Raw genomic sequence first — 27373 nt, 5'->3', positions numbered from 1 at the left:
TGTTCATTCAAGTACCAACTATATGATTAACTATTAACTATATGATTATTGCATGAATCAGACATGTAAATCAACATATTGATTCTATGAAACCAATAATACAAATGGATTTCAGAATTATTAGTAAAATGTCAACATTCAGATTAAGATGGCATAGAATGATGCCTTCACAAATACTGGTACAAAATAAGGACATGGAAAAATTTACTGATCTACTCTATTTAGACTACTGATGTATGTAGCCTAGAAATATACATGAGATGCCAGGCATCTCACAAGTACTTTAATAAATACAGAGTGTTTGTACCTGTGCATGTATGCCTATGTGTCTATTTTGTTTGTAGTCCCATCAGCAAAAGTAGGTACAAACATCCAGAATTACTGAACAACCATCTATTGACAATATGATTGCCTAGAAGAAAAGCTAATGATAATCTTAAACAGTATGGCATCCGAATTGAGTGATTTTTACAGTATTTTTGATTTATGTTTTCCTATATTGGTTAATATTTCCTCATCTATTTTCCCAAGTATTTAAAAGAAACACTGTAGTAGTTATCACTAGGGTAACTTCAGACTTGTAAAATGAATACACTGTAAAAAAAATTGTTCTTTAGATATAAAATTCAAGATCTAATGAGACTAGCATAAAGTATCAAGCTTTAAGATGTAATTTCCAGGAGACTGATCCTTTTTCTCCTAATCTGAATAAAAGGTATATTTACTCACATGTTTTAGGAAAATTTTATAATGCATTATTTCTATTCTGGCAGGGGCTTGATAAGTTAAGAAGTTAAAAGATCAAACAATCTTTAAACAAGAAGGAAGCTGAAGGTCTAGCATTAAAAATGCACTGATAATATTGTAACATACACAATTGACATATGAATAACATAACAGTAAATTCCAAAAGGAAAAAATGAAAACAAAAGGCGAAATTATAATCATGAAACCACTAAGACTGCCATGCACAGATCAGAACGGTGACTAGACAGTTGATGTGTGTGCTAGGAGGAGCAGGAAGTACTCAGAGTGAGTATCTGGAACCTAGTGCCTGGGTTTTCTGAATGTGAAAATAGCTTCACACAGGCTTATTCTTTTTGAATTTTGAACTTTAGATAGCCAAGTAGTCTGTCTGGATTAGAACTGGAATATATCTGGAAACTTTTTCATAACCTCCATAGAAGGTAAAGCAATTTTTGAATACTCAGTGAATTTCTACTTGTCATAATACTACTGAAGAAAAGACGGAAGAATAGGAGAATGGAAAGAAAGTCATCACACACAGTCACCATTACCAAATCCCTGTAATTACCTGGTAGTATGTAGGCATTCTGCACTTCGTCCTCGTTTTGCTCTGGGCAGCATAAGAAGCTCACTGCACAGACAGGATGGGTGGTGAGTGAAACAGATAAATTATGAGGCATTAAATGACATGGGTTATGCCGATGGTATGCCAATGGAAACATGAAAAGGGAAGAAACCAGATTGTCTGCACTAGCATACTTGCTTGAGAGGTTAAAGAAAAATAAATAAATAAATAAATAAATAAATAAACATGACAGTATTTAAAAAATTTAAACAATAAAGTACAAACATTGTGGCTGAGTCCTATATGCTGTTGCTGATCTGCTAGTGTGTTTCAATATTATTTTGTAGAACATAAACTCAAAATAAAATTAAGTTTTCCTCATAAGCTACAAGGAATATGTTTTCAAGTATAATCATGTGAATATTTAAACAACACATACTTGGTCTTTCTGATATTAACTGGAACTTTAAAAGCTTTTTTTTTCTTTATAGCAAATTAATTCATGATAATTTTCTTGGCTTGTATAGCCACTGAAAATTCAATAGACAGTACTTTTTTCTTCATCAAGTAGGAATGGATGTGATTAGGATTTTCACACTAAAATTGTACCTTTTATATATACTAATTATATTCACTATAATTGATAACCCGTTAGCCAGCCGCACTAAAATTCAGAGACCCAAATGAATGTGAGAAGTCTAGAACCCTATTCTTCAGAGCAGTTTTCTGTCCCTGGGACCATTGTTAATCCCCTCCTGACGGTCATAGCCCCACGTCCCAGTCAATGAGGTAGTTGAAAAAGTCATCCTGGGCTTGATTCCATGCTACAGAATCACTCAGTAACACTATCATTTCCCTATACCTCAAAGTAACTTCCCCCACTTCATAAAGCCAGAAGGGTACATCCAACACTTACTAAATACTGTGAAGTTTTAAACCAGCCCCCGAGCTTCGGGTCAGCCTCACAAAACAAGCACATGGTTGTAAGGCTCAATGGGCAGGCTGAATAATAGGTTCATGATGCAAAGTTGCAGTAAGCATTTTCTCATAAATAAGTGCAGAACTAAAGTCATATTCATATAAGACAGAACCCATCTTAGTATCTTATGTTTTATAGGAATTTATGGAAAGACATTTTATTTTAAAAGTGATTTATCACAAATACTATATGATTGAATTTATCACAGAAAATCTGTAATATTAGCTGCCTTTCAGATAACCCATGTTCAAAATATTTCATTACATAAATAATTTAACAATTACAAAAAACAGCATCCCAAACACAGTGACTCTTAAAAGATGAATACTAGAAAATTGCTCCTATAGGTGCCCTTCTATAATTTATGTCAAAATCTAAATCAACAACTGTACGTTTGCAACTGGCTAAATATAAATATAATGCATGATTTAAGAAAACAACTGTATAATGTTGAGCCATTAATTTCTAGAGTTGCATTTATGTTAGAATGTCTTAAACATTTCCAGAGTAAAGTTCGGGGTTGAATGATGAAATAATTTCACTTTTTAATGTAGTATGCCACCGTATCTGTGTGCATCAAGTTAGAAGGAAGAAAAACTCACAGTGTTAAGATAATAATTTGGACAAGTACCTGTCTTGTTCAGATAAATATTGACTGTCCACATCTCTGGCTCTATGGTCAATGGGACTTCGGGAGGCATCATGGTGTCTGGTTGGAGAGCGTGATCTTCTGGTTGGATGAATTTCATCTAAGCTCCTAAAATTGATTACAAAGAATATTCATGTGTCAAAGCATACCAACTCCTAATAATGTTACCCAGAATAAGAGAAATAAATGGACAGAAATTGGCAAACAAATAATGTGGTTTAAACAGTGTTGATATCATCCTTAAACCTGTTTTTGTGTTGTTGTTATTTTTGTGCCAATAATGAGGCTTGAACTCAGGGTCTCTCGCTTGGCTTTTTTGCTCAAAGTTGGCATTCTACCACTTGAGCCATAGCATCACTTCTGGTTTTTTTGGTAGTTAACTGGTGATAAGAGTCTCATAAACTTTCCTGCCTTGGCTGGCTTTGAACTGCAATCCTCCTGAATAGGTAGGATTACAGTTGTAAGCCACCAGCACTAAGCTCTCATGCTTATTTTAATCAATTATTTTTAAGAGTACACAATCAGCTTTTCTTGTGCTACATTTCTCCACCTTCCTTTAACATCACAATCAAAAAAAGGGACATAATTATGATCCTCATCACTACAACTCTTGTTGCACAGCCGAAGTAAGATAGGATAGAGTAATACATGTGTTTTAGACAATTTTTCCTGCACTGAAACTTCTCCAACTATGTAATGCTAATTCTCTTAAGATACGTTCTCCTTCAAGCTTGCCCTCTGCCATTTTCCTCCATAATTCTGCTTCATTATTGTGAGAATTCCCCTAAGAGGAATGAAAACTTGCAAGCAGAATGCGATAGTTATTCAATGCTCTGCTTAGAATATAAATATTTTCCATCCTCTAGAGAACTTCTTAAAACTAAAGAACAAAGTACTGCATAGGTTGAGTGAAGAATAAATATTTTGCTACAAATAATTCTAAGTAAACAAATTTGATTGACATAACCATTATTTTGTTGCAGATTTATTCTTTTTTTTTTTTTTTTTTTTGGGTCCGGTCGTGGGGCCTGAACTCTGGGCCTGGGCGCTGTCCCTCAGCTCTTCAGCTCAAGGCTAGTGCTCTACCACTTGAGCCACAGTGCCACTTCCAGCTTTTTTTTTCTTTTTGTTTATGTGGTGCTGAGGAATCGAACCCAGGGCCTCATGCATTCAAGGCAAGCGCTCTACCACTGAGCCACCTTCCCAGCCCTGCAGATTTATTCTTATAGGAATTCAGAGTCTCTTGAATACTTACCTCTGTAATGGCACATTTGGTAAACGTGAACGCGGCCTTCCCTGATCATCGCCGCGATGAGGAGATACTGAGCGTGAGCGGTGGTGAGTGGTTCTTTGCTGTTCCGGCACTGTTAATGTGGTTGCTTTAATTTCTCTAGCACTAGACCTATAACCCACTGACAAAAATACATACACACACAAAAAAAGTTAGAGTTCTTCCATCAGGCAAACATTAAAAAACAAAATTCTATTAATGCAGCCATCAACCTATTAAAAGTGCCATGCAATCAATAGTGTTAGCCTTGTCTTCAAAAGTATTATGTATACGTACACAGAGTGTAACATATACATGCATAAGAACAATTACTCTTTGGTTCCACGCTACTATGAAGATACCAACTATGAACGTGACAGTTAATGCCTCAGACATTATGATGACTTAGGACACTATTTTAATTGAAAGAACAAATGAGTTAGTAGCATTTCAACAACATACATCAAGCAGTTGATTGTGAACTATCACTAATATGCAAGTCAATGCTTAGAATTTTGGTATCTTTTTAAATTTATATAAATTCTTTATTTGAATCTTCTAGAAGATTGTAGATGAATTGCAAACAGATTCACTAATAAATGGACAATAAAACTATTCTAGCACAAGACTAGGGTAAAAAAGAAAACAGTGGTAGACTACTTTTAAAAAACAAAGAGTGTAGAAGAAATTTGAGTGTTACAAATAGATAATGAATTGTGCAAATCATAGGTAATACTGCAATTTTCAAATATAAGTAATTTATGAGTGAAGATGATTATGGCAATATGTAGAGAAAAAATTAACGTTACTAAAACATCAGTTCTACCATGGACATTTCTTCTATAGGTTATGAATGTAGCATGACTTAACTAATGCAGTTTACAAAAAGTGCAATTAAAACTAAATTATAATGATCTTTGTCCTTGAAGTATAAAGGGTTTTTTCTTATATCATCTCTAATTTGATTAAGGAAAAAAATAGTAATCTCAACTGTACAGAAGCTGAAATTTAGAATGTTCCCATAATGGTTGTTATTTTCTATTAGTACAAAGAAAATAAAATAGTAATGTATGGTAAGAGGAAATAGCAGTTATATTTTCAATTACATAAAATGCACATGGACCATGGAAGTAGTCTTTTAGCTGGGCAACTTAAATTTTTGTTCATCCTTTAACTTTGAAAGTCATGTATTATTTTTAAAAATGCCATAAAACATCATTTCTAAAAGCTAATCATTTCCTAGCAGTTAATCTGTGTAATATCATAATTTTGTAACTAAACTTATACTCTGAGGAAGATCTTTGAAGAGTTCATCAAATATAAATTCACAACCTACTATACTTATCTTTCAGAAAAGCTATTAAATATGTGGAACAGATTTTAGAAAAGTCAAGGTAGAAAGACATTTAAGATTTGCTGTGGTACAGCATTCTGAACTAAGCATTTGAGATTCTTCAGGTCAACAAGAAATTTCATCGATATAAATTTTCTCTTCACATTGTATGTTAGAAAAATGAACAAGCTATTTTTTTATAATTTATCTCTAACAGTGATAATATATTATGCTTATCAGTAAAATCCTTGACTTCATTTTACCTTATTGCATATTTTCTCAATACATCAATTTTTCTCTTTATTTAAAATCATGCCAGATGCCTGTGGCTCATGCCTATAATCCTAGCTACTCAGGAGGCTGAGAGCTGAGGACTGTGTTTCAAAGCCAGCCTGGGCAGGAAAATTCATGAGACTCTTATCTCCAATACACCACCAGAAAACTGGAAGCAGCACTGTGGCTGAAGTGGTAGAGTGCTTGCCTTGAGCTGAAGAGCACAGGGACAATGCCCAGGCCCAGAGGTCAAGCCCCACAATCAACAAATTAAATAAATAAATAAAAGGTATATCACTGTGTGATTTCACTACATTGCATTTGTGTCATGTAGCTTTATATGCTACAATCTGTGCATTATTGGATGGATGATTACTCGAAAATACAAATAAATTATATGACTATGAAGAGAAATAAATTTTTATGATTTATATAAACGATTATAATCTGTCAAAATGTAGGTTCAATGCACTTTAAGATGTTAAATAAATCTGGATGCTGGTAACTTATGCCTGTAATCCTAGATACCTGGGAAGCTGAGATCTGAAAATCAAATTTCGAATTCAACTGGGGCAGAACGTGCCTGAAACTTTTAGTTCCAATTAACCACCTAAAAACCAGATGTCTAAGTGTGGCTAAAAGTACTATCCTTAAGCAAAAAAAGCTCAGGGCCCAGACCCTGAGTTTAACCCCTACAATTGATTTAATAAAAGCTAAATAGAAGAATAGAAATGTTATTTCAAATAACAATTTAAACATTGTTCTTATATGTATGATAAAGTATATTATTTGTGCATCATACATTCTGATAAGAGCATTTCAGCATTGGACTTCAGACCTTTTTAGAATTTTGTGTTCTTTCATGGTACAAAAAATTAATCCCATTTGTAGTAGATCCTATAGTTCCTTTTAACTGTTCAGTATCTCATATCAGAAAAGAAAAAAACAAAAGAAACTAATCACATTAGTAAACATTTAGTCTGAACATCAGCTGTGCCCTGTCTCATTATTAAAATTACAAAATTTGGGGCTGGGAAGGTGGCTCAGTGGTAGAGTGCTTGCTTTGCATGCCTGAGACCCTGGGTTCGATTCCTCAGCACCACATAAGCAAAAAGAAAAAAGCCGGAAGTGGCACTGTGACTCAAGTGGTAGAGTACTAGCCTTGAGCTGAAGAGCTGAAAGACAAGGCCCAGGCGCAGAGTTCAGGCCCCACGACCAGACCCAAATAAATAAATAAATAAAATAAAATTACAAAATTTTATGTGAATACAATGTAAGACCAACCCATAGAAGAAAACTCTATGTAAGCTGGTGAAAACATTATGACTCCTAATAGTCAAGAATTTTATTATATGTGATAGCTATCCTATCTACTAACTGCTATAACATTAATGTACTTCCTATGTGAATATGATCTTAGATTTAAATTTAGTCATTTTTCCTTTCAGTTTCATTAAAAAAATAATCTGTTATATTCTGGAAGTTTCTGTTGGGAATATATACAACTACAGATTTTATTTCTTTAAGAAATAAAAACGACAGCTGGACACAGGTGGTTCAAAGCTAGTAATCCTAGATACTCAGGAGGCTGAGCTCTGAGATCATGGTTCAAAGCCAGGCTGGCCAGGAGAAAACCTGTGAGACTCATATCTCCAATTAAGCAGCTAAAAGCTGGCAGCAGAACTATGTCTCAAGTAGTAGAGTGCTGGCCTTGAGCCAAAAAGCTCAGAGATAGTTCCCAGGCTCTGAGTTCAAGCTCCAGGATCAGCACAAAGAAAAAGAAACCAAATAAAATTTTAAAAAAATAGAAAATACTTATACAGTATTATTCAAATCTTCCTCTTATACTTTGATATCAAAGAGTAATATATAAATATGTAGGTGTTCATAATACTAAGCTTTTGATTTAACAATATTTGGTTTGCTACTTTGTATGGTGCTGAGGAATGAACCCAAGGCCTGAAACAAACCATACAAGTGATCCACACTTGGTCCACACCCCATAGCCCTTTTGCTGGTATTGTGTTTGTGAGATAGTGTCTCCCTCACTTTGTGTGGATGGGCCTCAACCATGGCAAGTCTTCTGTCTCCACCTCCAGAAGAGTTAGGATTACAGGCATGTGCCAACATACCCAACTATGCTACTCTCCTACATGATTAAATACTATACTTTCTCTGAATTATAGAGAGCCAATCCAACTAAATTTATAGAATTCTCCGTAATTTTCTCCTATGTCCAATGAAGCTGTATGCACTACATCAAATTGTGAATTTGGTCACTAGTGTAGAACCAATTTTTCCAAAGTTGATAATTTACAAAAGCTATTATTGCCCTCAAATTAAGTGCATCTCCTTTTGAAAATTACATAAATTAAGAGGACATATATAAACACTATTCAAACAAACTGGTTTCAATAAATCACGTTTCTTCAACACAGGACCCTTTAATCTGTTGTTATTTGAATATTTAATTTCCTTTTATTAATAAACCAAAGGAAATTACTTAGGATTAACCATTAGTACTTGATTTTACACACTTTCTGGACAAAATTCAGATAGGAAATGCAAGTTCTAACTGTAAAATATGCCCCCAAATCTGACCAACTATACAATGACAAATTGTTCATTTCAAATTAACGTTGGATCTTTCTGAAGCATTTTCCTATTTAAAGACATATACACACACAATCTAGGCATTGTCAGTGGTGAGCACATCACAGAAGCGCTAAAAGCGATAGCCATGCCACATGCAATTTCCAACCCTGCCATGCACCTTCCTCAGTATATTCCATGGACTGCTACATTATTTTCAGAAACGAAGGAAGAGAACAGATCACATAAATGCAATATAAGATACAGGAGAATGGAATTTAAACCATATCCTTGCAAAATGAAATTCATATGTTTACTTATGCTCAGAGCATCGTGAAATCGAGAATTTGTTTTTCCTGACTATGCTGCTTCTATGGAAGAGCCTGATTAAATGAAGCAAACAGGGATGGTGTTAATAGATACTAGTTCAGTCATTTTCAACGTTTTAACAATTGGAAACACAAGTCACCATGGAATAACATTATACTGATTTTTTTTTTCTGTGCTGCAGAAATCCAGCTCAGTATCTGGAAGAAGTCTGGCAGTTGACACACAGGGAAGCAGAGCCATGCTCTTCACATCCACGCACCTGGAGGAACTACTCCAATACCATCATCAACCTCATAATCTGAGATGTCACTATCACTGATTCGCTGAGATCCTGCACAACAGTAAGGCAAACAGATACCTCTGTGTCTGCATGGTAAAGGACATGCTTATTTTTTTCTTAATGCTTAATTACTTGCTAGTAAATACTGGGAACAAGAACAACACAACTTAAACACGGAACTGAGTTTTCAAGACAAAATTGTTTGCCAGGTACTGGAGGCTCAAGCCTGAAATCCTAGTTACTGAGGAGGTTGAGATCTGAGGACCAAGATTCAAAACCAGACTAAGCAGAAAAGTTCATCAGGACCTTATCTTCAACTAATAGCCAAAAGTGGAGCCGTGGCTCAAGTGGCAGACTGTTAGCCTTAAAAAGACAAAGGGCAAGTGAGAATGTGAGGCTATGAGTTCAAGCCCCAGTGTTGGCACTAAATATAAATAAATAAATAAATAAATAAATAAAAAGGATAACATTTTCTCAAAATGTACTTACAATACTGAAGACATAAAGACAAAGGAGCTTCAGAGAATAAGACTGCTAAGATTATTATGTATTTAAAATACTACCTAAAAGCTTTCAGTAGAGTGAATAAATTAACTTAAAGGACCTTCCTCTGCATCTCAAGGATGATGCTGAGTGGAAAGTCTCCAAGAGCTTTCTCTTTGCTGCAGCTCTATGGAGAAAGTAGTCCTGACAAGTCATTGGGCCCTTTAGAAAATACATTTCGCTTCTAAAATTAGCCATTCTGTGACATTAAAAATAGATTTTGAGGAAATGATTGATCAGAGAAGAAATAACATGTAATATCCAATTGTATGAAAAAAATTTGGTTATCAGTTACCAAAATTAAGCTTGTAAGTTTCAGTGGTTAAATGAGATATTTGCTCACAACTCAAAAATTACTGTGTGTGTGTGTGTGTGTGTGTGTGTGTGTGTGTGTGTGTGTATGTGTACTGGGGCTTGAATTCAAGGCCTCACAAACACATTTGGCTTAAGTCTTTAGCACTACAATTTGAGCCATACCTTCACTCCTGGCTTTTTGCAGATTAATAGGAGATCAGAGTCTCAAGGATTTGTTTGCAAGCTGACTTGGAACCTTCCTTCTCAGATCTAAGCCTCCTGAGTAGCCAGGATTACAGGTATGAGTGACCAATACCTGGCTTAAAAATTACTAGATATTTTTAGAATTTCTTTGTTCTTAACCATCAGTGGAATATCAATATGCCAGATAATTTTAAAAGATTTTTAAAATGTTACAAAAATTGTGAGTAATAATAGGAAGATACCTCTAATAACTATAAAGTTAACATGACCTTATCATATCTCACAATCAATTAGTAATAGCACAAATTACTCCACTGGTCAACCAATGACAAATTCATTTTTTCACAAAATTACTATCCAGAGTTTTTTGCTTTCAAGCTCTACTATGCTCTCTATACATGCTGTATTTACAATTGTATTGTGAAAATGAAGAAAAATATGTCTACCAAATGTCTTTATAGAGATGGAAAGTTTTCCAATAGTTTTATATCTCATAAAACATCTGAAAGTATTGATGACAAAATATTTCATCTGTGAGAACTGAAAAGACCTCAACCTACGTTGGAGCTTTTTGCTAGAGCTTTCTCCATGAAGATGTCGCCTGGGCAGAAAGGGTGACGGCTGGGGCAGAGGTAGTGAAGACTCATCATGGGTCTGAAGTTTATACCAGTGTGGCTCATCATCTAAAAGTGCTGTCTCCAATTCTATAAGGATCTAAAAAGACAGTTCTCAAATGAAATCCGGTACCTTTTCCAAACAGCACATAAAAATACTCATAACAGATATATTGCAAAGCATCAATAAGCATTTGAGTTAAATCTTCCTAATATACAGCACCTCTCCAAGAAATTGGCTTTCTTCTTCTTGTGCCCTAGGCTGATCCCACAGAGTTATTTCTAACATCCGCTCTCGAAAATCGCGACGATGTACATGGGAATAGACAAAAGTTTGGTTCCATTTGGGTTCTAGAACTTTCTTTACTGTTTTGGTCCTCCTTTTACTTTTGTCACTGAAAAAAATGAAGATGTTTTGTGAATAAATGAACAAAAATAAGGACATACTGCCATCTACTGTAATTACATGTAATAATACCATTGAGATTCTCTTTTAATAGAACTAAGTCTGGAAAAACATTGTAAAAAAAAGTAGTTATGATTCTAGGTACATACACAAAGATACATTTTAGTGATATGAGTATCCAATACAGATACAGATAGGTAGACAGATGGTTATTTAAAATTGGCAGAATATTTTCAAATTAATAAAAGTCTCCAGAGGGCCAGGATACTCAGCTACTCAGGAGGTTGATATCTGTGGATAGTAGTTTGAAACCAGAAAAGTCTATGAGATCTTCATATCTCCAATTAACCAGAAAAAAACTGGAAGTGAATTTAAGTGAAAAGAGCCAAGCAAGAGTACAAGACCCTGAGCTCAAGCCCTACTACTAACAGAAAAAAAAAATAGATAAATAACAAGTAAATAAAGTAAGATAAAATGAAGGACTCCTGGGAATATATTTTTTCAGCGATGACATCATTTATTCCATTCCCCCAGTAGAAAAAATAATGTATTACCTTATAAAAGAAGTATAAAAGAAAAATATAAAAGAAAATTCTACTTTTTCCATTTGCAAAGGTTTAAAAATATTTTTCTCCAATGCTTTACTACCTTCTATCTGGAAGAAAATACATTTTTACATAGGGATTTCTAGGCCGGCCATCTGCTCTAGGGGGTAGATCTGTTGCTTGTAGAACATTCACGATCAGCTGGTGCCCCACTCTGTCATACCACAGCTTCACCTAAGAACAAAGAAGAAACGTGATTATTTATAACTATCACAAGGTATAATCCTTATTACCTAAAATTATATTACAGTTCTTTTTAGAGAAAGGCATTGTGAATTGCAATGACATGGAATTTTACATATTATTTAGGGTAACCACTTGTAAATTTCACTTTTCTCTTTAAGTTTTAAACAACTTCCAGGTGTCAATCCTGAAGTACAATACCTAACACTATGTAAATAAACCTGGCAATTTTTTAAGTCAGAGAACACTGCAACAATTATTGTTTTTAAGTATTAAAAATGAATGGTTGGTGATTTTTAAGTATCTTTATGGGAGGAGCAATATGTATTCTGTACCGTTGTACAGATAGTTTAAGTGTCTCAATTAAATAAGTTCAGTGACATAAGTTAAGGTGTGAGGGATTGGAAAGATCAGAGCACATGATCAATATTTTTCAACTTGACATGTAAGGCACTACCCAATGTTTACTGGAATTTTTCCCATTTAACTTTTAATTAATTAATTAGTGCAAGTTCTAGGGCTTGTACTCAGCACCTGTGTGCTATTCCTTAGTTTTCCCTGCTCAAGCCACAGCTCCACTTCCAGCCATCTCAGATTTTCCTGCTGAAGCTGGCTGTGAACAATGATCCTCAGATCTCAGACTCAAGAGTAGCTAGGATTACAGGTGTTAGCCACTAGCCTCCAGCTCCATTTAAAAAAAAAAAGTGATTAACTTGTTACATTTAATCATAGAGAAAAAAGGACAAAACAAAGGAGAGTCTAACACATAAAGGATTCTTTCAAACTACATGAAGGGCAGATAACATACCTAATGATGAAAATTTCGTGATAATTAGACTAAAGAAAAATGGGCAAACAGAACACCAACATACAATAACAAAAGTACTAAGAATTAAACATTAAAGCTATGTACATATGACCATATAACCTAATGTTAAGAGAAATGAATCCCAAGATAGGGACACAAGAGATTTTATCTTTCTTGTTGTTCTTTTTAAGGTAATTATAATGTACTATGTGATTTTTTTTTTTGTTTCTTTGTATGTTCTTCCCCCATGGTACAACCCCTGTTGTCAATGTATCTTTACATACATTCTTCTAATTTGGGGAAGGAAAGGGAAATAACAAAATGCTGAAATAAGGATACAGGATGACCCATTGTAACAATGAGATGTACAAGACACTATGTTGAAAACGAACTTTACAACTTTGGGGGGGAGGAGTTGGGGAGGTGGGGAGGAAAAGGATGGTAGGAGAAAAACAAAGGAGCAGGTAACAATGCTCAATAGGAAATGGACTCACTGCCTTTCTCATGTAACTGTAACCCCTCTGTACAGTATCTTTACAATAAAAAGATATATATTTTTAAAAAATTAAACATTAGTCTGTTCAGTGTGTGTACTGGTGAAAATGACCAGTTTTTTCTTTGATTTTATGGTTAAATAAAAATCATAAGTGTGCATGATAAATATGCACATGAACATATATTATTAATTTGTATATAAAAGGTGTATGTTGGAACATATGTAAGAACCATGGAAACAAACAAAACTACAGAAATTTTATGTGTAGAATAAGGGGCAGTTAAAAATCTGGTTCTGTCAAGCCAGTGGTGGGTGGCTCATAACTGCAATCCCAGCTATTCAGAAGGCTGAAATCTGAGGATCATAACTCCAAGCCAGTCCTATCAGAAAAGTCCATGAAACTTTTTTTTAAAGAATCTTTTTTTTTAATTGTAGGAATACTGTACAGAGGGGTTACAATTACATGGGCAATGTAATGAGTACATTTCTTATCAAGCATTGTTGCCTCCTCCTTTGTTTCCCATTCCCATCCCTTCCCATCTCCTCCCCTTCACCCCCCCCACACCGCACCAAAGTTGTAAAGTTTGTTTTTGACATAATGTCTTGTACGTCTCATTGTTGCAATGAGTCCACCTGTTTAAGTTCATGAAACTCTTATCTCCAGTTTAAAAAAAAGCCAGAAGTGGAGCTGTGACTCAACTAGATACAGCATCAGCTTTGACAAAAAAGCTAAGGGACATGTAGACTTAAAAATGCATATGTTAGCTGCATGTTGGTGGCTCACACTTGTAATCCTAGATACTCTGGAGGCTGAAATCAGAGGATCACAGTTCAAAGGCAGCCCAGCCAGGAAAGTCTGTGAGACTCTTATCTCCAATTAACTACCAGAAAACCAGAAGTGGCACTATGACTCAAAGCAGTAGAGTGCTAGCCTTGGGCACAAAAACTCAGGGACAGCGCCAAGGCCCTGAGTTTAAGCCCTACAAAGGACAGAAATAAAAAAAGGAAAGAAAAGAAACATGCATTATCAAAAGAAAATTTTAATTATTTTTAGAAGAATGTGAAGCAATTTTTAGTTATTAATACATTTCCCATGTCCCGCTTGAATCTACACAGATTCAAAGTTCTTCATGATAATTAACGATAATTGCTTTTCTCCAGCTTTTTGTAATAAAGCAGTGGTGAGTGAGTGTCTTGCAGGCACCCTGTATATGTTATTTCTGCAACTAACACCTTAGGAAGCTAAACAGATTATTTGAAATTTAAGGTTCTCAGCCTCTCGGCTTATCAGGTGATTCCCTAAGTCAACTACATGCTAAATAATTACCTAATTTGATATAGCATACCCAAAAGAGTGAATATTCTATAAAAGTTATCATTTATCAGTTAATATTTTTAGAGCATTTGGTAAACTATAGCCATTCAATAAATCTTTATATATAAACATAAGAATAACCAAGTAGCTGAAGAAATACTGAAAATTCATGAAGAACAGTATGGTGTCAAATTATTATATATTAATTGTGAGCTTCAAGAAGACTCTCAGTAAGAAAACATGAATGTATTCCAGCAAGTACAAAACAGTACATACAGAGAGTTGCCCTGGTAACACTTGTGGGGCATCTTTTAGAGCTCCAGGACTTGTTGGAGAAATCACAGAAATAGAAGGCCTTTCCATCTTCTGAGATTCAAAGGAACTTGAACCTACAATGAGAAAAAAAATCATATTTTACAAAACTATAAAGACATAAAGCCTTAATTCTTACTATACAATAATCTATGGGCAACATGATCTATTTTAAAGGGATAAGTGTAGCAGGTTATTTTTTCTTCAGATAAATTCTTTTTAAAGATATTTTAAATCACACAATAAGATGCTGAATTTCCTTTGTTTCCAAATTAAAAGTATTGATCTACATGGCTGGAGGGGACTGTACTGCTTAAGCTCTTGAAAAGTCCACACACAGATATACATTAATGAGCAGGAAAGCTTGGTGTTGCTGGCTCACATATGTCATCCTGGTTACTCAGAAGACTTGAGATCTGAGAAGCATGGTTCAAAGCCAGCCTGGGAAAAAAAAGTCCATGACACCATTATATCAACCACTAAAATGCCAGAAGTGGAAGTGTGATTTAAGTAGTAGAACACCAGCTGTAAGCAACAAACATCAGGAATCTGCTCAAGTCCTGAGTTCAAGACCCAGTGCAGGTACACACACACACACACACACACACACACACACACACACACACACACACACACACACACACACACACACAAACACAGTAGAACACCAGCTGTAAGCAACAAACATCAGGAATGTGCTCAAGTCCTGAGTTCAAGACCCAGTGCAGGTACACACACACACACACACACACACACACACACACACACACACACACACACACACACACACACAAAAACCAGGGCAATAAGAAGAGGGTGCCTAGAATATTAGTTATGTGGTTAATGCATAAGTGTAATTAATTGCCCATACTAGAAAATGTTCGGTCATATCTAACTTCACATTTCATTATTATTTTTAAATCTAATTTATCATCTTACAAATAGATCTCTTAAACTACTCTAGGATGCTTCTCATTAATTTCCTGCAAGTGACTTTTTTTCACCTTGATGTGGAAGGGGCTGGCTCCTCCTTTAGTCAATACGTGACTCTTTTTACTATTATAGTATATTATAGTATATATATTATAGTGTATTTCCTGATGCATTCAGAAGTATAGAATGTCTGTAGAATGCAATTACACTTAAGCATAATGTTGAACACAAAGCTCTTCTTAACAGAAAATAGCTAATGCTCCATTCAGAAACATATTTAGGGACCCTTCCTGAATGTATGCATGGCTTATTTATCTCCCTTCCTCTCTCTCTCCTCCTCTCCTTCCTGCCTTCCCTCCTTCCCCCTTTCTTCCTTTCTTGATATTGAACTATATAAATTCCATGCTGTAAAACACTTTTTGACTGTGTCTTTTTAAAATTTTTGTATTGTTATTATTAAGGTGATTGTACAGAGGGGTTAACATTTCATAAGTAAAGTGATGAGAACATTCACTCTTTTCCAGTTTCCCTTTCTGTCCTCACCCACAAGTTATATAGTTCATTTTCAACATAGTGTCTAGTGGGTACCACTGATGCATTTGTTCACGCTTTGTCCATTTCTGAGCCTCCCCTTACTCTCCCTCCAAAGACAGATAAATGAACAAAAAGACAGACAAACTTTTTAAAATAATTTATCAAGTATTTTTAGGATAATTTGTTTCTCAGATCTCACAAAAAAACAATATTGCTTCTAGTAAAGTTTGCTTCTAATATTAAAATGATTGGTTTATTTATTTACTCATTTATTTATTTTTCTGGGCTGGTCCTGGGGCTTGGCATTGTCCCTGAGCTTTTTTTTTTTTTAAGTAGTTTACTAGAGATAAGAATCTGCACAGACCTCCCTGCCCAGGCTATCTTCTAACTGAGATCCTGAGATCTCAGCCTCCTGACTAGTGAGGGTTTGAGGGTAAACCACCATGGCCAGTCTAGTTTATCTTTTAATCCTGTCAGTACCTGCTCATACACAACTAGTCCCATTTCCACCTTTGTGTCAGTCACTAGGTAGCTCAAATTTAAATCAGAGCTCATCTTTACTAGGTATAAGAATGTTTGAATGCCTTTTCTATGGTAACTTAGTCTCCAGTCCTTTTTTACCCTTAGTCTTGTGTATTCTTTCCTCTAATCACTACCATTGGTTTGCTTTCCCCTAACTCACCTTTCACTAGTTTTATATTATAGAATACCTGCCAAAGCCAGGCACTCGGGGCTCATAGTTGTAATCCTAGCTACTCAGGAGGCTGAGATCTGAATATCACAGTCAAAACCAGCCTGGGAAGACAAATCTGGGCAACCCTTATTTCCAATGAACAATTTAAAAAGCCAGAAGTTGAGATATGGCTCAAGCAGTAGAGTGTCAGCCTTGAGCAGAAAAAGCTAAAGGAGAATGTGAGGCTCCTCACTACTGGCACCAAAACAAGAAAAGTAACTAGAAAATCAAGATTAAGTGTTATTTTACCAACAATCCATTATGAAACAAGTGTCTGGGACATTTCCTCAGTATCAATGAAAATTTCACTACTTATCTGTATTTTACTGCACACATATCATTTATTTAATATCTAACCCTGAGTGATTTTAATTGTTTTAACAATTGTACTTATATACATTAGACTGGCTCCCTTGACTTCCCTTCTTTCAAATCCTGGATACATTTAACTTCAGTGAACCTTTCACCTACCTTCTTACTGTTTTCTTTATCTTAGCTGACACTATCTAGCAGTGGAATTAGGAAAATGTGCTAATATATTTATCTATTAGGCTGCTCATAGGATTGAGTTGATTATCAAACTGAAAAAATCCAGTATCTTAGAAAATACAGCAAACAGAACTAGTATTGGTATTGTAGTTCAGCTCAGAGTGTGTCCATATAGATATAATGTGAAAGGTGTTGGCCTAATGATTTTTATGTTTCAATCATAAAAACAACAAAAATTAAAAAACAAGGGAAAAAGTTGGTAAAGTAAAATGCTATAATAGCTGTTATGTATAATATATATAGCATATATGTTTCTTATGTTGTTATTAGAAAGGTGATATATAGAGGAGTTGCAATTATGCAAGTCAGTTAAAGACTACATTTCTTTTTGGATAATGTCACTCCTTCCCTAGCTCTCTCCCAGTGCTGTACTAGGATATGATAACATGTGATAACTACATGTTATCACATTCTCACTTGGCTTTCATGCTACAGGCTGGAGGTCCACACCTCCATTTCTTGCTTTCTGTTGCTTGGTTGGAAACAAGAATTGCACAGACTTTCTGTCCAGGCTGGCATTAAAGTGCGATGCTCAGATCTCAGCTTCTTAAGTAGCTACAGTTTACAGGAGTGAGCCATGAGTGTGTGGCTCAATTCTGCACTTAGTGAATGCATCATTAGTACACAGTAATATCAATTAATTTGTATCAGCCAATGGAAGGAAATGGCAGGTATTTATTTCCAATTTAGTTCTAATGTATTTTATGAATACAAAGGAATGCTATACTTACTGGACTCCAGTGGAGGATGAGAGCTCTCAGGAATCCTGGGAATGTCACTAAAAGAAAGAGGTGTGTAAAAATCTCGTTAGGAAAATTTGCCTGCCTTCAACCAATCACACCCCATTCATCATACTTCAGTGATGTGAAAAAAGAAAAAAAAAACACCCATTGGGGTCTTTCAGATGTAGAGAATGGAGGAGAGTTACTATTTAGGAGATACTTATGTGCATGCATGTCAAAGACCACACACACAAAAGGAACTGCCATAAAAATATGTTTTTATATATTTCACAGCAAAACACTGTATCATGACGCAATCAATTTAATATTGTGGACAGACTCACCACAATATTTTTACTACCAAAACAGTAAGTTTTGGAAATTAAAAGTAAAATGTTAAAGGCAATACTCTAACTTCCATTCTAGAAAATCAAAATGACAGATATCTTATAAATTAGTAATAATGCTTTATAAACACATCTGAAGGAGTTTACTGAATGAAAGGGATGGAAACATCTTGATACTAAAATAACGTCATGAATATCATGGAAAAGTTAAGAAAACAAAAAAGATGAATTGCTTTGGAAATTAAAGATGGTCCAAGCTTGCAACAAAAAGCTAAAAACTGTTATATATGTGCATACATATGTGTCTATAGATAATATATTAATATCTGTGCACATATATCTATCATGTATATGCTGTTATATATATGTATGATATCTCTGCACATATATATTGTTTATAGAGATGTAATCTCTAAATTGAAGTTATCTAAATATATGATTACTTATTATATGCTTAGAAAGCAACTTGTGAGAAACATTCGTATCTGCCACACTCTCAAATTACCCTAGAGAAATATTTAAGATAACCTCAATTTAATTAATTAGGTACTCCAACCTTAAGGCCTCTAGTCCTTTTCTGTTTAGGTATCATACTGTAAAAGATTACTTCCCTTCTCCTTTGCCGAAGATATTTGAGCATTGATTATAACATGTCAGATTAAAAGGACACATTAAAGTAGACTGGAGGTAATGAGTACCAACACACTTAGCAGCACACGATTTTAAGAATTTCTAACAACTTACTTGCACCTAAATTCACTGTGATTTTTCTTTATATTTTGGAGGAGAATGAAAATTTAAAAAATATTTCTCTACTTAAATGATTACCTGAAGTTTCATTTTCACATTTTTGTTTAAACTAGTGTTGTGATTAATCATAATTTAAACTTTACAAATGATGAAACATCTGTATTGGACTGGGATTGAGGTTCAAGTGAAAGAAAGGTCTTATAATTCACTGAACCACTAAACAAACAAAATCGTGTGTGTGTGTGTGTGTGTGTGTGTGTGTGTGTGTGTGTACTGAGGGATTGTGTGTGTGTGTGTGTGTGTGTGTGTGTGTGTGTGTGTGTGTGTGTACTGAGGGATTTTTAACTCAAAGCTGGCACTTTACCACTTGAGCCACAACTACACTTCTGGCTTTTGGGGGATTAATTGGAAATGAATCTCAGATTTTCCTGCTCAGGCTGACTTTGATCCTGAATCTTCAGATCCCTGGCAACATGAGTTGCTAAGATTACAGGTGTGAGCCACCAGCACTGAGATTTGTTTGTCTCTTCTATAACATATTTTATTCTAATTTTTATGTAATTAATAATTTGCATAGGCCATTAATACGAACTTGTAATTCAGGGAGTAACAGTACTTAAGATATCAGAAATCAACTATCACGTTGATCCTCACTATCTTTATTTTGTATTCACTAAAAGTTTCTTCTCAAATAACCAAATCAAATAGAAATAAATTATTTTTAAAAACTTAAAACACATTTTTTTAGACAATATTGAGTTTATTGGAAACCAGCTTGCTGATCAATTACAAAAATTAGAGTTTGGAACTCTATTGAAGAAAAAATTTTAAATTTTATGTGTCTTTTAAAGAGGGATGGTAAACAAGTGGTTGGAAAAAGTTATGGTAATTCTGAATCAGAAACAATTGTTTTGGCAGTCCTAGAATTTGACCTCAGGGCAGGACACTTGCCAGGCAGGCATTTCACCTCTCAATACAAAACCCTCAACCCTCTATCCAATCCGTGTTTGCCCCAGCCAGTCTGGGCAGGGGTCTACTTAATTACATTTCATTCTGAAGCTGAAATGACAGACAAGTATGACCATGCTTAGATATTTTTGTTGCAGTGAAGCTTCAAAAACTTTTTTTCCTATGTTAGCTGGAATTACACTCAGTTCGTGCATTGCTAGAATTATACACTGAGCTACCATGCAGGATCTTAAATTTTAATTTTTTAGTGTTAATTTCTCAGGTGTATTTGCTACAAATTATGTGGTAGTTTTCAAAACAATGATAAAGGTCAGAAATACTGTGTTTGGCAGGCTCAAAAGATGATTGCTAAGTCAAGATAGCAGATGACTCAATACTGATCAATGTGTGGCTAAAATATAAAGAAAACAATTCCTGAAATTATGATGCTTAGTGAATTATGACTTAGTATTTATTTCCTGCTTCAAGTTAATAATGATAGTTAAATGGAAGTACACTAAATATAAATATTAAACTATTAAAACAAAACCATATTAATGTGTTAATTAGAAAGTTGATGTCTGCTTTTCATTTAAATTGTGCCCTTTGAATTCCATATTCCATAGTTTAAGATTTGTCTATGCAGATGATCACACTGTAAGTGATTTTCATGCAAAATAAAAATAAGGGGTTTCCAGTCTACTTTAATTGTCTGTTGATTTTTTAAGTCACCATAAATTAGTATTGTAGCTGGTATCTGACAACATGCTACATATTTTATTTTAGGATGTATTTTTGTACTTTTGATTCATTTTCCAATTTACTTACCTCTTTTCCAGTCTTATATTGTACTCAGTCCTAGAACATATGTCATGTAAAAACTAGCACAAATTACCATGATCTTTAAAAAATCTTCATGTAAATGTACAATATTTTGGCAAATGTCTTCAATGGTTACTTTAATTAATCACCACTTAAAAGTGATTAAAACTTGCCTTACTTTTATAATTTTATAAACTAATATTGTTCTTTGATATATAATAAATACTTTTGATTCTTTGAAATGAGGATACTTCTATTTTCTTGTTTGCTTTGCATTGTCATATATTCATGAAGAAAACAAAAAAGGTAAAATTTTCAACATAAACTGTCTTGAATTAGTGGTTGTATAATATCTGGGAGAATAAGAAGTCATTTCCAAGACCATGTTCAAACATGAAGTCAACTATAATAAGCTGGTGCACAAAGCCCCCTAAAAACCATAGATTGGAAAAATGAGTGTTTACTTTGGGCTTTGTGTCTGTATATAAGAAAATCATGAAGAAGTCCAGATAGGGAAAGCATTCCACTGGCTGAAGATAATTAAGTCACAATGAATACTGAGGTTGTAAAAAGAGCATACCAACTATTACAACCAATTTAAATATTTAAATTTCTTGCTTTACTTTAAATAAAACTTTGAACCACTCATTAATAAATATGCAGAAACAATTGTCTTTGTAGAATAAGTCCAATAGCCTTGTGGCTCATGCCTGTAATTCTAGCTACTCAGGAGGCTGAGATCTGAGGGTAGTGGTTCTATGCCATTCTAGGAAAGAAAATCCAATTAACTACCAAAAGGCTGGAAGCAGAACTGTGGCTCAAGTGACAGAACACTAGTCTTGGGCAAAAAAGCTCAGGGACAATGTTCAGGCCCTAAGTTCAAGCCCCAGGACCAGCACAAGTAAAAAACACACAAGTTCATGTAGACATATAAAATCATTCATATTATAATCATAATAAGAAAATGTGCCTACTAGTGACTCTTTTAAAGGAAATAATATTCCTTAAATTAGAATAACTAAACAATAAGTAGTCCAACCACTAAAAGAAAATATTTTACTTTGTAGTTCTCTTGTGAGAAGAACATATCCATACTTTTTTGATATTTTAATTGTTAATTTGTGGAGCTTCAGAAATATATTGAAGGAAATTCAGTTTGTTTATTTTTTTACTTTAGAAACCTAAAATGTATGCCAATAACTGATGTGAAAACTCTATCCACATTATCATGTGCTATATGAATGTATAAACTTCTTTCTTAAAACCCTGCTAATACATGTAATTTACTAAACTTAAGAAGCAAGTTTTTTTAGCCTTACCCAATAGGCCTTGAAACAATAATTTCAACTTGAGGTTCTGATTTTGATTCTAAAATAATGTTGTAAACTTCTTCATTTGTAGCTCCAGGCAGGGGTTTACCATTCCATTCTAGAACTTCATCCCCTTGAATTTAAAAAAAAGGGTATTTTTTTACCTTATATATTCTGTTTATTTTTCTTATCTTTTCTCTTTCTTAACAAAGAAATGCAAGACAAATACAAATAGGTTAATCTTTTAGGTTCTGCTCTCAAAAGCAAATTATATAATGTCAGCTAAATGTTTCTTCTAAACACCTTTATTCTTTTGTTTTGCCTTTTGTATTTACTTCCTTCCACAAATGTTAGTGCTCACTGGAAACAGCATAAAAACTGCCTTTATATTTTGAGATATACCAGAAATATTATTATAGATCAATCTCATGCTATGGGATGGAATTGGCACAGCCTATTTGGGAACATTAAAAATAACAACTGGCAGCATGCCTCATATCATAAGTATACAGCACCATAAATGAAAGCTTCTTCTTCAACTGTGCAGAAGTCCTGTTTTACTTTAGGTAAAGTGCAGCAAAAAGCTTGCTAGCATGAGTTTTTCTATTAAGAATCACTCTATTTGTCTTCACTGGATGTCCAACTAAATAGAAATGCATGAAAGGATTTGAAGTCACACCCAAGGGTAACACAGGTAGCTAGTGCAGAGTTACAAAGCAAGCAGATGTAAAACTGTTGCATGACAGTTAACCCACTTCCAGATGTTCAGAAGACAGACATTCTATAATAGATACTGAATTTGAAAGAACAAGGAAATGCTTAAAACAATTTTAAAAAAACATGCTACTAGTTTTGTGAATTAATCCAAGATTAGTCAAAAAGTGTTGAATGAAGTTCCATGAACATATATGAGATAATAACTAATAGTTGTAGTTTTAGCTGGAGTTTCCAAGGTAGGTCATTTGAAAACAGATTTATTCTCATGAATATATATAGCAGTCTTAGCTCCCAAAGAGTTCCCATCTCAGGACCCTTAAATTGCAAATGGAAGACTCAGTTGAAATAGCCCAGCCTCAGAGACACTTAGAGGTATCTTCATTTGTTGAGGTTCATGCTAGTTGGTTGTTATTAGCTTCTGGCATAGTAGGATACAAATAAGTAGGAGTTATACTAGTAAATTAATATCATTAAAATGTAAAATATATAGGCTCAAATATGAAATCTTTTAGTTTTAGAACAGGTCAAATTTACAAAAACAATAGAAAGGAATTGTTACAAGGGAGTTGCTTTCAAGTACTTCTTAATTTCCTCCAGGTGTTCCTTCATTGAAAAATAGAAGGTAAATATTGGAAAATATGTGTGCTGCTTTCACTTGTTATCAATACTAAACAGCACTAGCCAAATAACACAGGGTTATTACCAATTCTTCTAATAATTTAAGCAGATACATTTAGGAAAGGTTTTCAAATAAGGAATATATAAATATACATCATTGTTCAGGAAAGAGAAAGAAAAGAAAAGAAGGTAAAAGAAATAAAGGAAGAAAATCATCTTAAATTTACAATCTGTTAATTTTTAAAGTTTTTCCGACCAAGAAAAAATAGCCTAAATAAGTATATGTAATAACATTATACATACATATATATGTGCCTGTTTGTGCACATACATATATATGCTAGAAAAGTTTAAATACTTACCCTGATATATCCTATTCCATTATATTTTTAAATTATGAATGCAAACAAATTCATTTTACTACTTAGCAATGAATTACAACCAGTGTTTTTGTGTAAGTACTACACTGTAAAGTTCTGCTCCTACATAGAAATCTGGAAGCATATCTTTTCATATCAAATTAAATTAAGAAGCATTTATTTATCCCCAGATCAATAGCTTGTAATCCAGAAAGTAGTCTAATAAAATTTATTTATACACTGATAAAATTTCAGGCATAGATTTAGACAAAAGGGTACATCAATGAAAATGGTATTTTTTCTGTCTTTATATATGGTGGTGGAGAAATAATATGAAATTAAATAACTTTAAGAAAACCTGTTTCATGCAATGAGAGAAGTTCATTTGTGGCACAGAAGTAGAACCTAGACATGCCAGGTTGGAAGTAGTGACTGCAGGATGGCATCTCAGGAAACACTTTTGCACTGGGGCAACTTAAGATTAGCTTTTGGGGCTGAGAAGGTAGCTCAGTGGTAGAGTGCTTGCCTTGCATGCATGAGGCCCTGGGTTTGATTCCTCAGCACCACATAAGCAAAAAGAAAAAAGCCGGAAGTGGTGCTGTGGCTCAAGTGGTAGAGCGCTAGCTTTGAGCTGAAAAGCTGAGGGACAGCGCCCAGGCCCAGAGTTCAGGCCCCACGACCGGACCCCAAAAAGAAAAAGATTAGGTTTTAAGGATGGAAAGGCCTTCAATAGGCAGAACAGAAATGTAACCTGGAAGCCTGTAACAGGTGCTGGTCAAGCTTGCCAGAGACCTACAGGTAGACTGACATAGCTAGAGGGCTGAAAATGCTAGGAGACAAAGCTACGGAGTGTTGACTTGATCAAGGAGAGACCTTGAGACCCTGAAGGGTCTTAGTAACCCGGAGCTCATCTGTGTGGATTCTGCATTTTAGACTGTTAAATCAAGCAGCAAGGACGTGCACAGGTTTGAGGGGGGGCAGGACTGCAGGAAGAGTAAAGCACGATTGCAAAAGGTGAATGAAGTGCATGCTGATAAAATAACACTGTAGCTTTTTATAGACAAATGGCGTTTTCATGCAACCATTTCCTCTATTACAATATATACTAAAGAGACTACACAGTCCAGTGCACAAAATAACTTACTTTTTCAAACTATTCATTGTTTAAAGTGAAAAGTACACATACGTACTTTCTTTTCCTTGAAGCTTTATTAAAATTACAGGTTTAAATTTCTTAGGTTCTCAGAAGCTCAGTTAATAAATGAAACCAACCATTTAGAAATATTTAATAGAGAATAAGTTCTTTAATTAGTTATAATCTTCCACTAAAATTTCCTTCCTTCCTTCCTTCCTTCCTTCCTTCCTTCCTTCCTTCCTTCCTTCCTTCCTTCCTTCCTTCCTTTTTCTCTCTCTTATCTTTACTTTTCTTTCTTTTTCCTCCCTTTGATGCCAACGATGAGGCTTGGTCCTGGGCTCTATCCCTTACTTTTATTTGCTCAAAGTTGGCACACTACCACTTGAGTTAAACCCCCACTTTTGATTTTTTTGTTTTTTAACTAATGATAATTGCCTCACTGACTTTCCTGCCTGGTCCTGCGTTAAACGTGATCCTCAGATTTTAGCCTCCTGAATAGCTAGGATTACAGCTGTGAGCCATTGTCACACAGCCAGATTTCTTTGGATAAAGTTTTCTTTCATTAGTTATACTTTTGAGATTTTTATACTTTTTGGACTTTTGAGTCATTAGACAAAAGATTTAGTTTACCAAGTCTTCTTGAAACGCTAACTCATCTCTCTCAGAAACAATAGTGCATCATACTTGGCACATTTTCCAAGCTATCTAAGCTACTGCTTGGAGGAAAATCCCTAATTGGGGCTTTCTACCAACACCATGACTGCTTAACAAGTCTGTTCAAAATAAAGCACATGGATCAATTATGCACTGCTATACTAGCAATCAAACATATATATGCATATATATCTTAAGATGTCTTTGAATGTTTTTAAGTTCTCAAAGACTACAAATTTTGAGGATATAGATTGGAATTATGGGCTGGAAATACTCTCTTTCTGTATGCTATGGGTTATTGATACTTAATGCTACACCTCAGCCACCTCTGAGCACGTATGTGTGAGTCCTGGGGTTTGAAACCATGGCCTTATGCTTGGTAGGTAGGTGCTGTAACATTTAAGCCAGCTCTGTTTTCTTTATAAGTTCTTAACAAATGCATAAGTAGATACTCTGAACAAAAATTTCTAGTACACTCTAAAGTGAAATAAATGGGAAGAAAAGTTAATATGATTTTAACTAACACTAAAAGTAAACAATTTAAAACTGTGTTGCCACTGCTTATATGATACATTTGGATATATTACCTAATTCTATTGTGCTATTTTCAAATACCAAAGAAGTGGCAATTCTCCAAACGTACAATATATGTCATATTTAAATGAACAAACATTTTGTTACATAATCTGTTTAGAAAAATAAAACAGTACAATATGTTGTATGAAAATCTCCACTCCTAAGTAAGTGTTTTGGAACAATTAGGCAAGGCTGTAGTAACTGTTGTGGCTAAAAATGAAACCAAAGAATGAAATCGTAACATGTAATTTTTTTCACAAAGTTAAATTGTTTTAAACTAGAAATTTGTAGCAATACCATGAAATGACCTGCAAAAATAATCTTTCATTATTTTTATCAGTGTGTTTTTTAAAGAAAGATTTCTACTCTTACGGCCTCCAAACTGTACTTAGTACAGCAATCAGTCGGTGCAATGGGTGAACTCTATGAGGAAGGTGAATTCATGCTTGACAATAAATTAATGACTTCACTCTCATACATAGATAACAGCAGATTGAAATCCACTAACTCATGAACAGAGAATGCACTGATGAAAGATGAGAAAGGACTTTACCTGCTCTTAGATGGCCAACAACATCTGCAAGGCTACCCTTCTTCACTTTGGTGATGAAAGCACCCAGGCGTCCTAAGTCAGTCATTTTTCCTCCAACAACCTGGACAATTAAAAATGTCTAAATTCCCAAGACTCACACTGACATATAACTTTATTTTGATGAATTATGCCCAGATAATTTTATAATGCCCTTACAATAAATTATAGGGACTTCAATGAAGCATAATACTTTCTTGATTAAAAGAACTAGTAGTACAGTATAGAAAAGAAGGTATTTTATTATATATGAGATTATCATGTAATGAGTAACAATAC

At 34.5% G+C, this 27373-nt stretch overlaps 1 protein-coding gene across 32 annotated transcripts in view; it reads right to left on the bottom strand.

Annotated features, from left to right (window-relative positions):
- Positions 1–27373, bottom strand: part of Rims1 (regulating synaptic membrane exocytosis 1) — a 505606-nt gene that overhangs the window by 149971 nt on the left and 328262 nt on the right. For 24 of the 32 annotated variants that reach the window (XR_011369887.1, XM_070012125.1, XM_070012126.1 and 21 more), the window contains 11 exons: positions 27059–27158; positions 22456–22579; positions 18279–18325; positions 14763–14875; positions 11728–11858; positions 10897–11068; positions 10620–10773; positions 8998–9069; positions 4196–4352; positions 2923–3048; positions 1316–1378 (listed from right to left, as the gene is read on the bottom strand). Coding sequence is in view for 31 of the 32 variants with exons in the window: in XM_070012125.1 (XP_069868226.1) it covers positions 1316–1378; positions 2923–3048; positions 4196–4352; positions 8998–9069; positions 10620–10773; positions 10897–11068; positions 11728–11858; positions 14763–14875; positions 18279–18325; positions 22456–22579; positions 27059–27158 (1259 nt within the window). In the remaining variant the exon portion in view is untranslated. The remainder of the gene's footprint in view (positions 1–1315; positions 1379–2922; positions 3049–4195; positions 4353–8997; positions 9070–10619; positions 10774–10896; positions 11069–11727; positions 11859–14762; positions 14876–18278; positions 18326–22455; positions 22580–27058; positions 27159–27373) is intronic. The other 8 variants (XM_070012116.1, XM_070012122.1, XM_070012131.1 and 5 more) reach the window with 2 other exon arrangements.

This window comes from Dipodomys merriami, unplaced genomic scaffold, assembly GCF_024711535.1.
Source record: "Dipodomys merriami isolate MVZ:Mamm:240054 unplaced genomic scaffold, mDipMer1.0.p SCAF_89, whole genome shotgun sequence".
Classification (NCBI taxonomy): Eukaryota; Metazoa; Chordata; class Mammalia; order Rodentia; family Heteromyidae; genus Dipodomys; species Dipodomys merriami.
The sequence above is the reverse complement of the archived record's forward strand: the minus strand, read 5'-3'. Positions and strand labels throughout refer to the sequence as shown.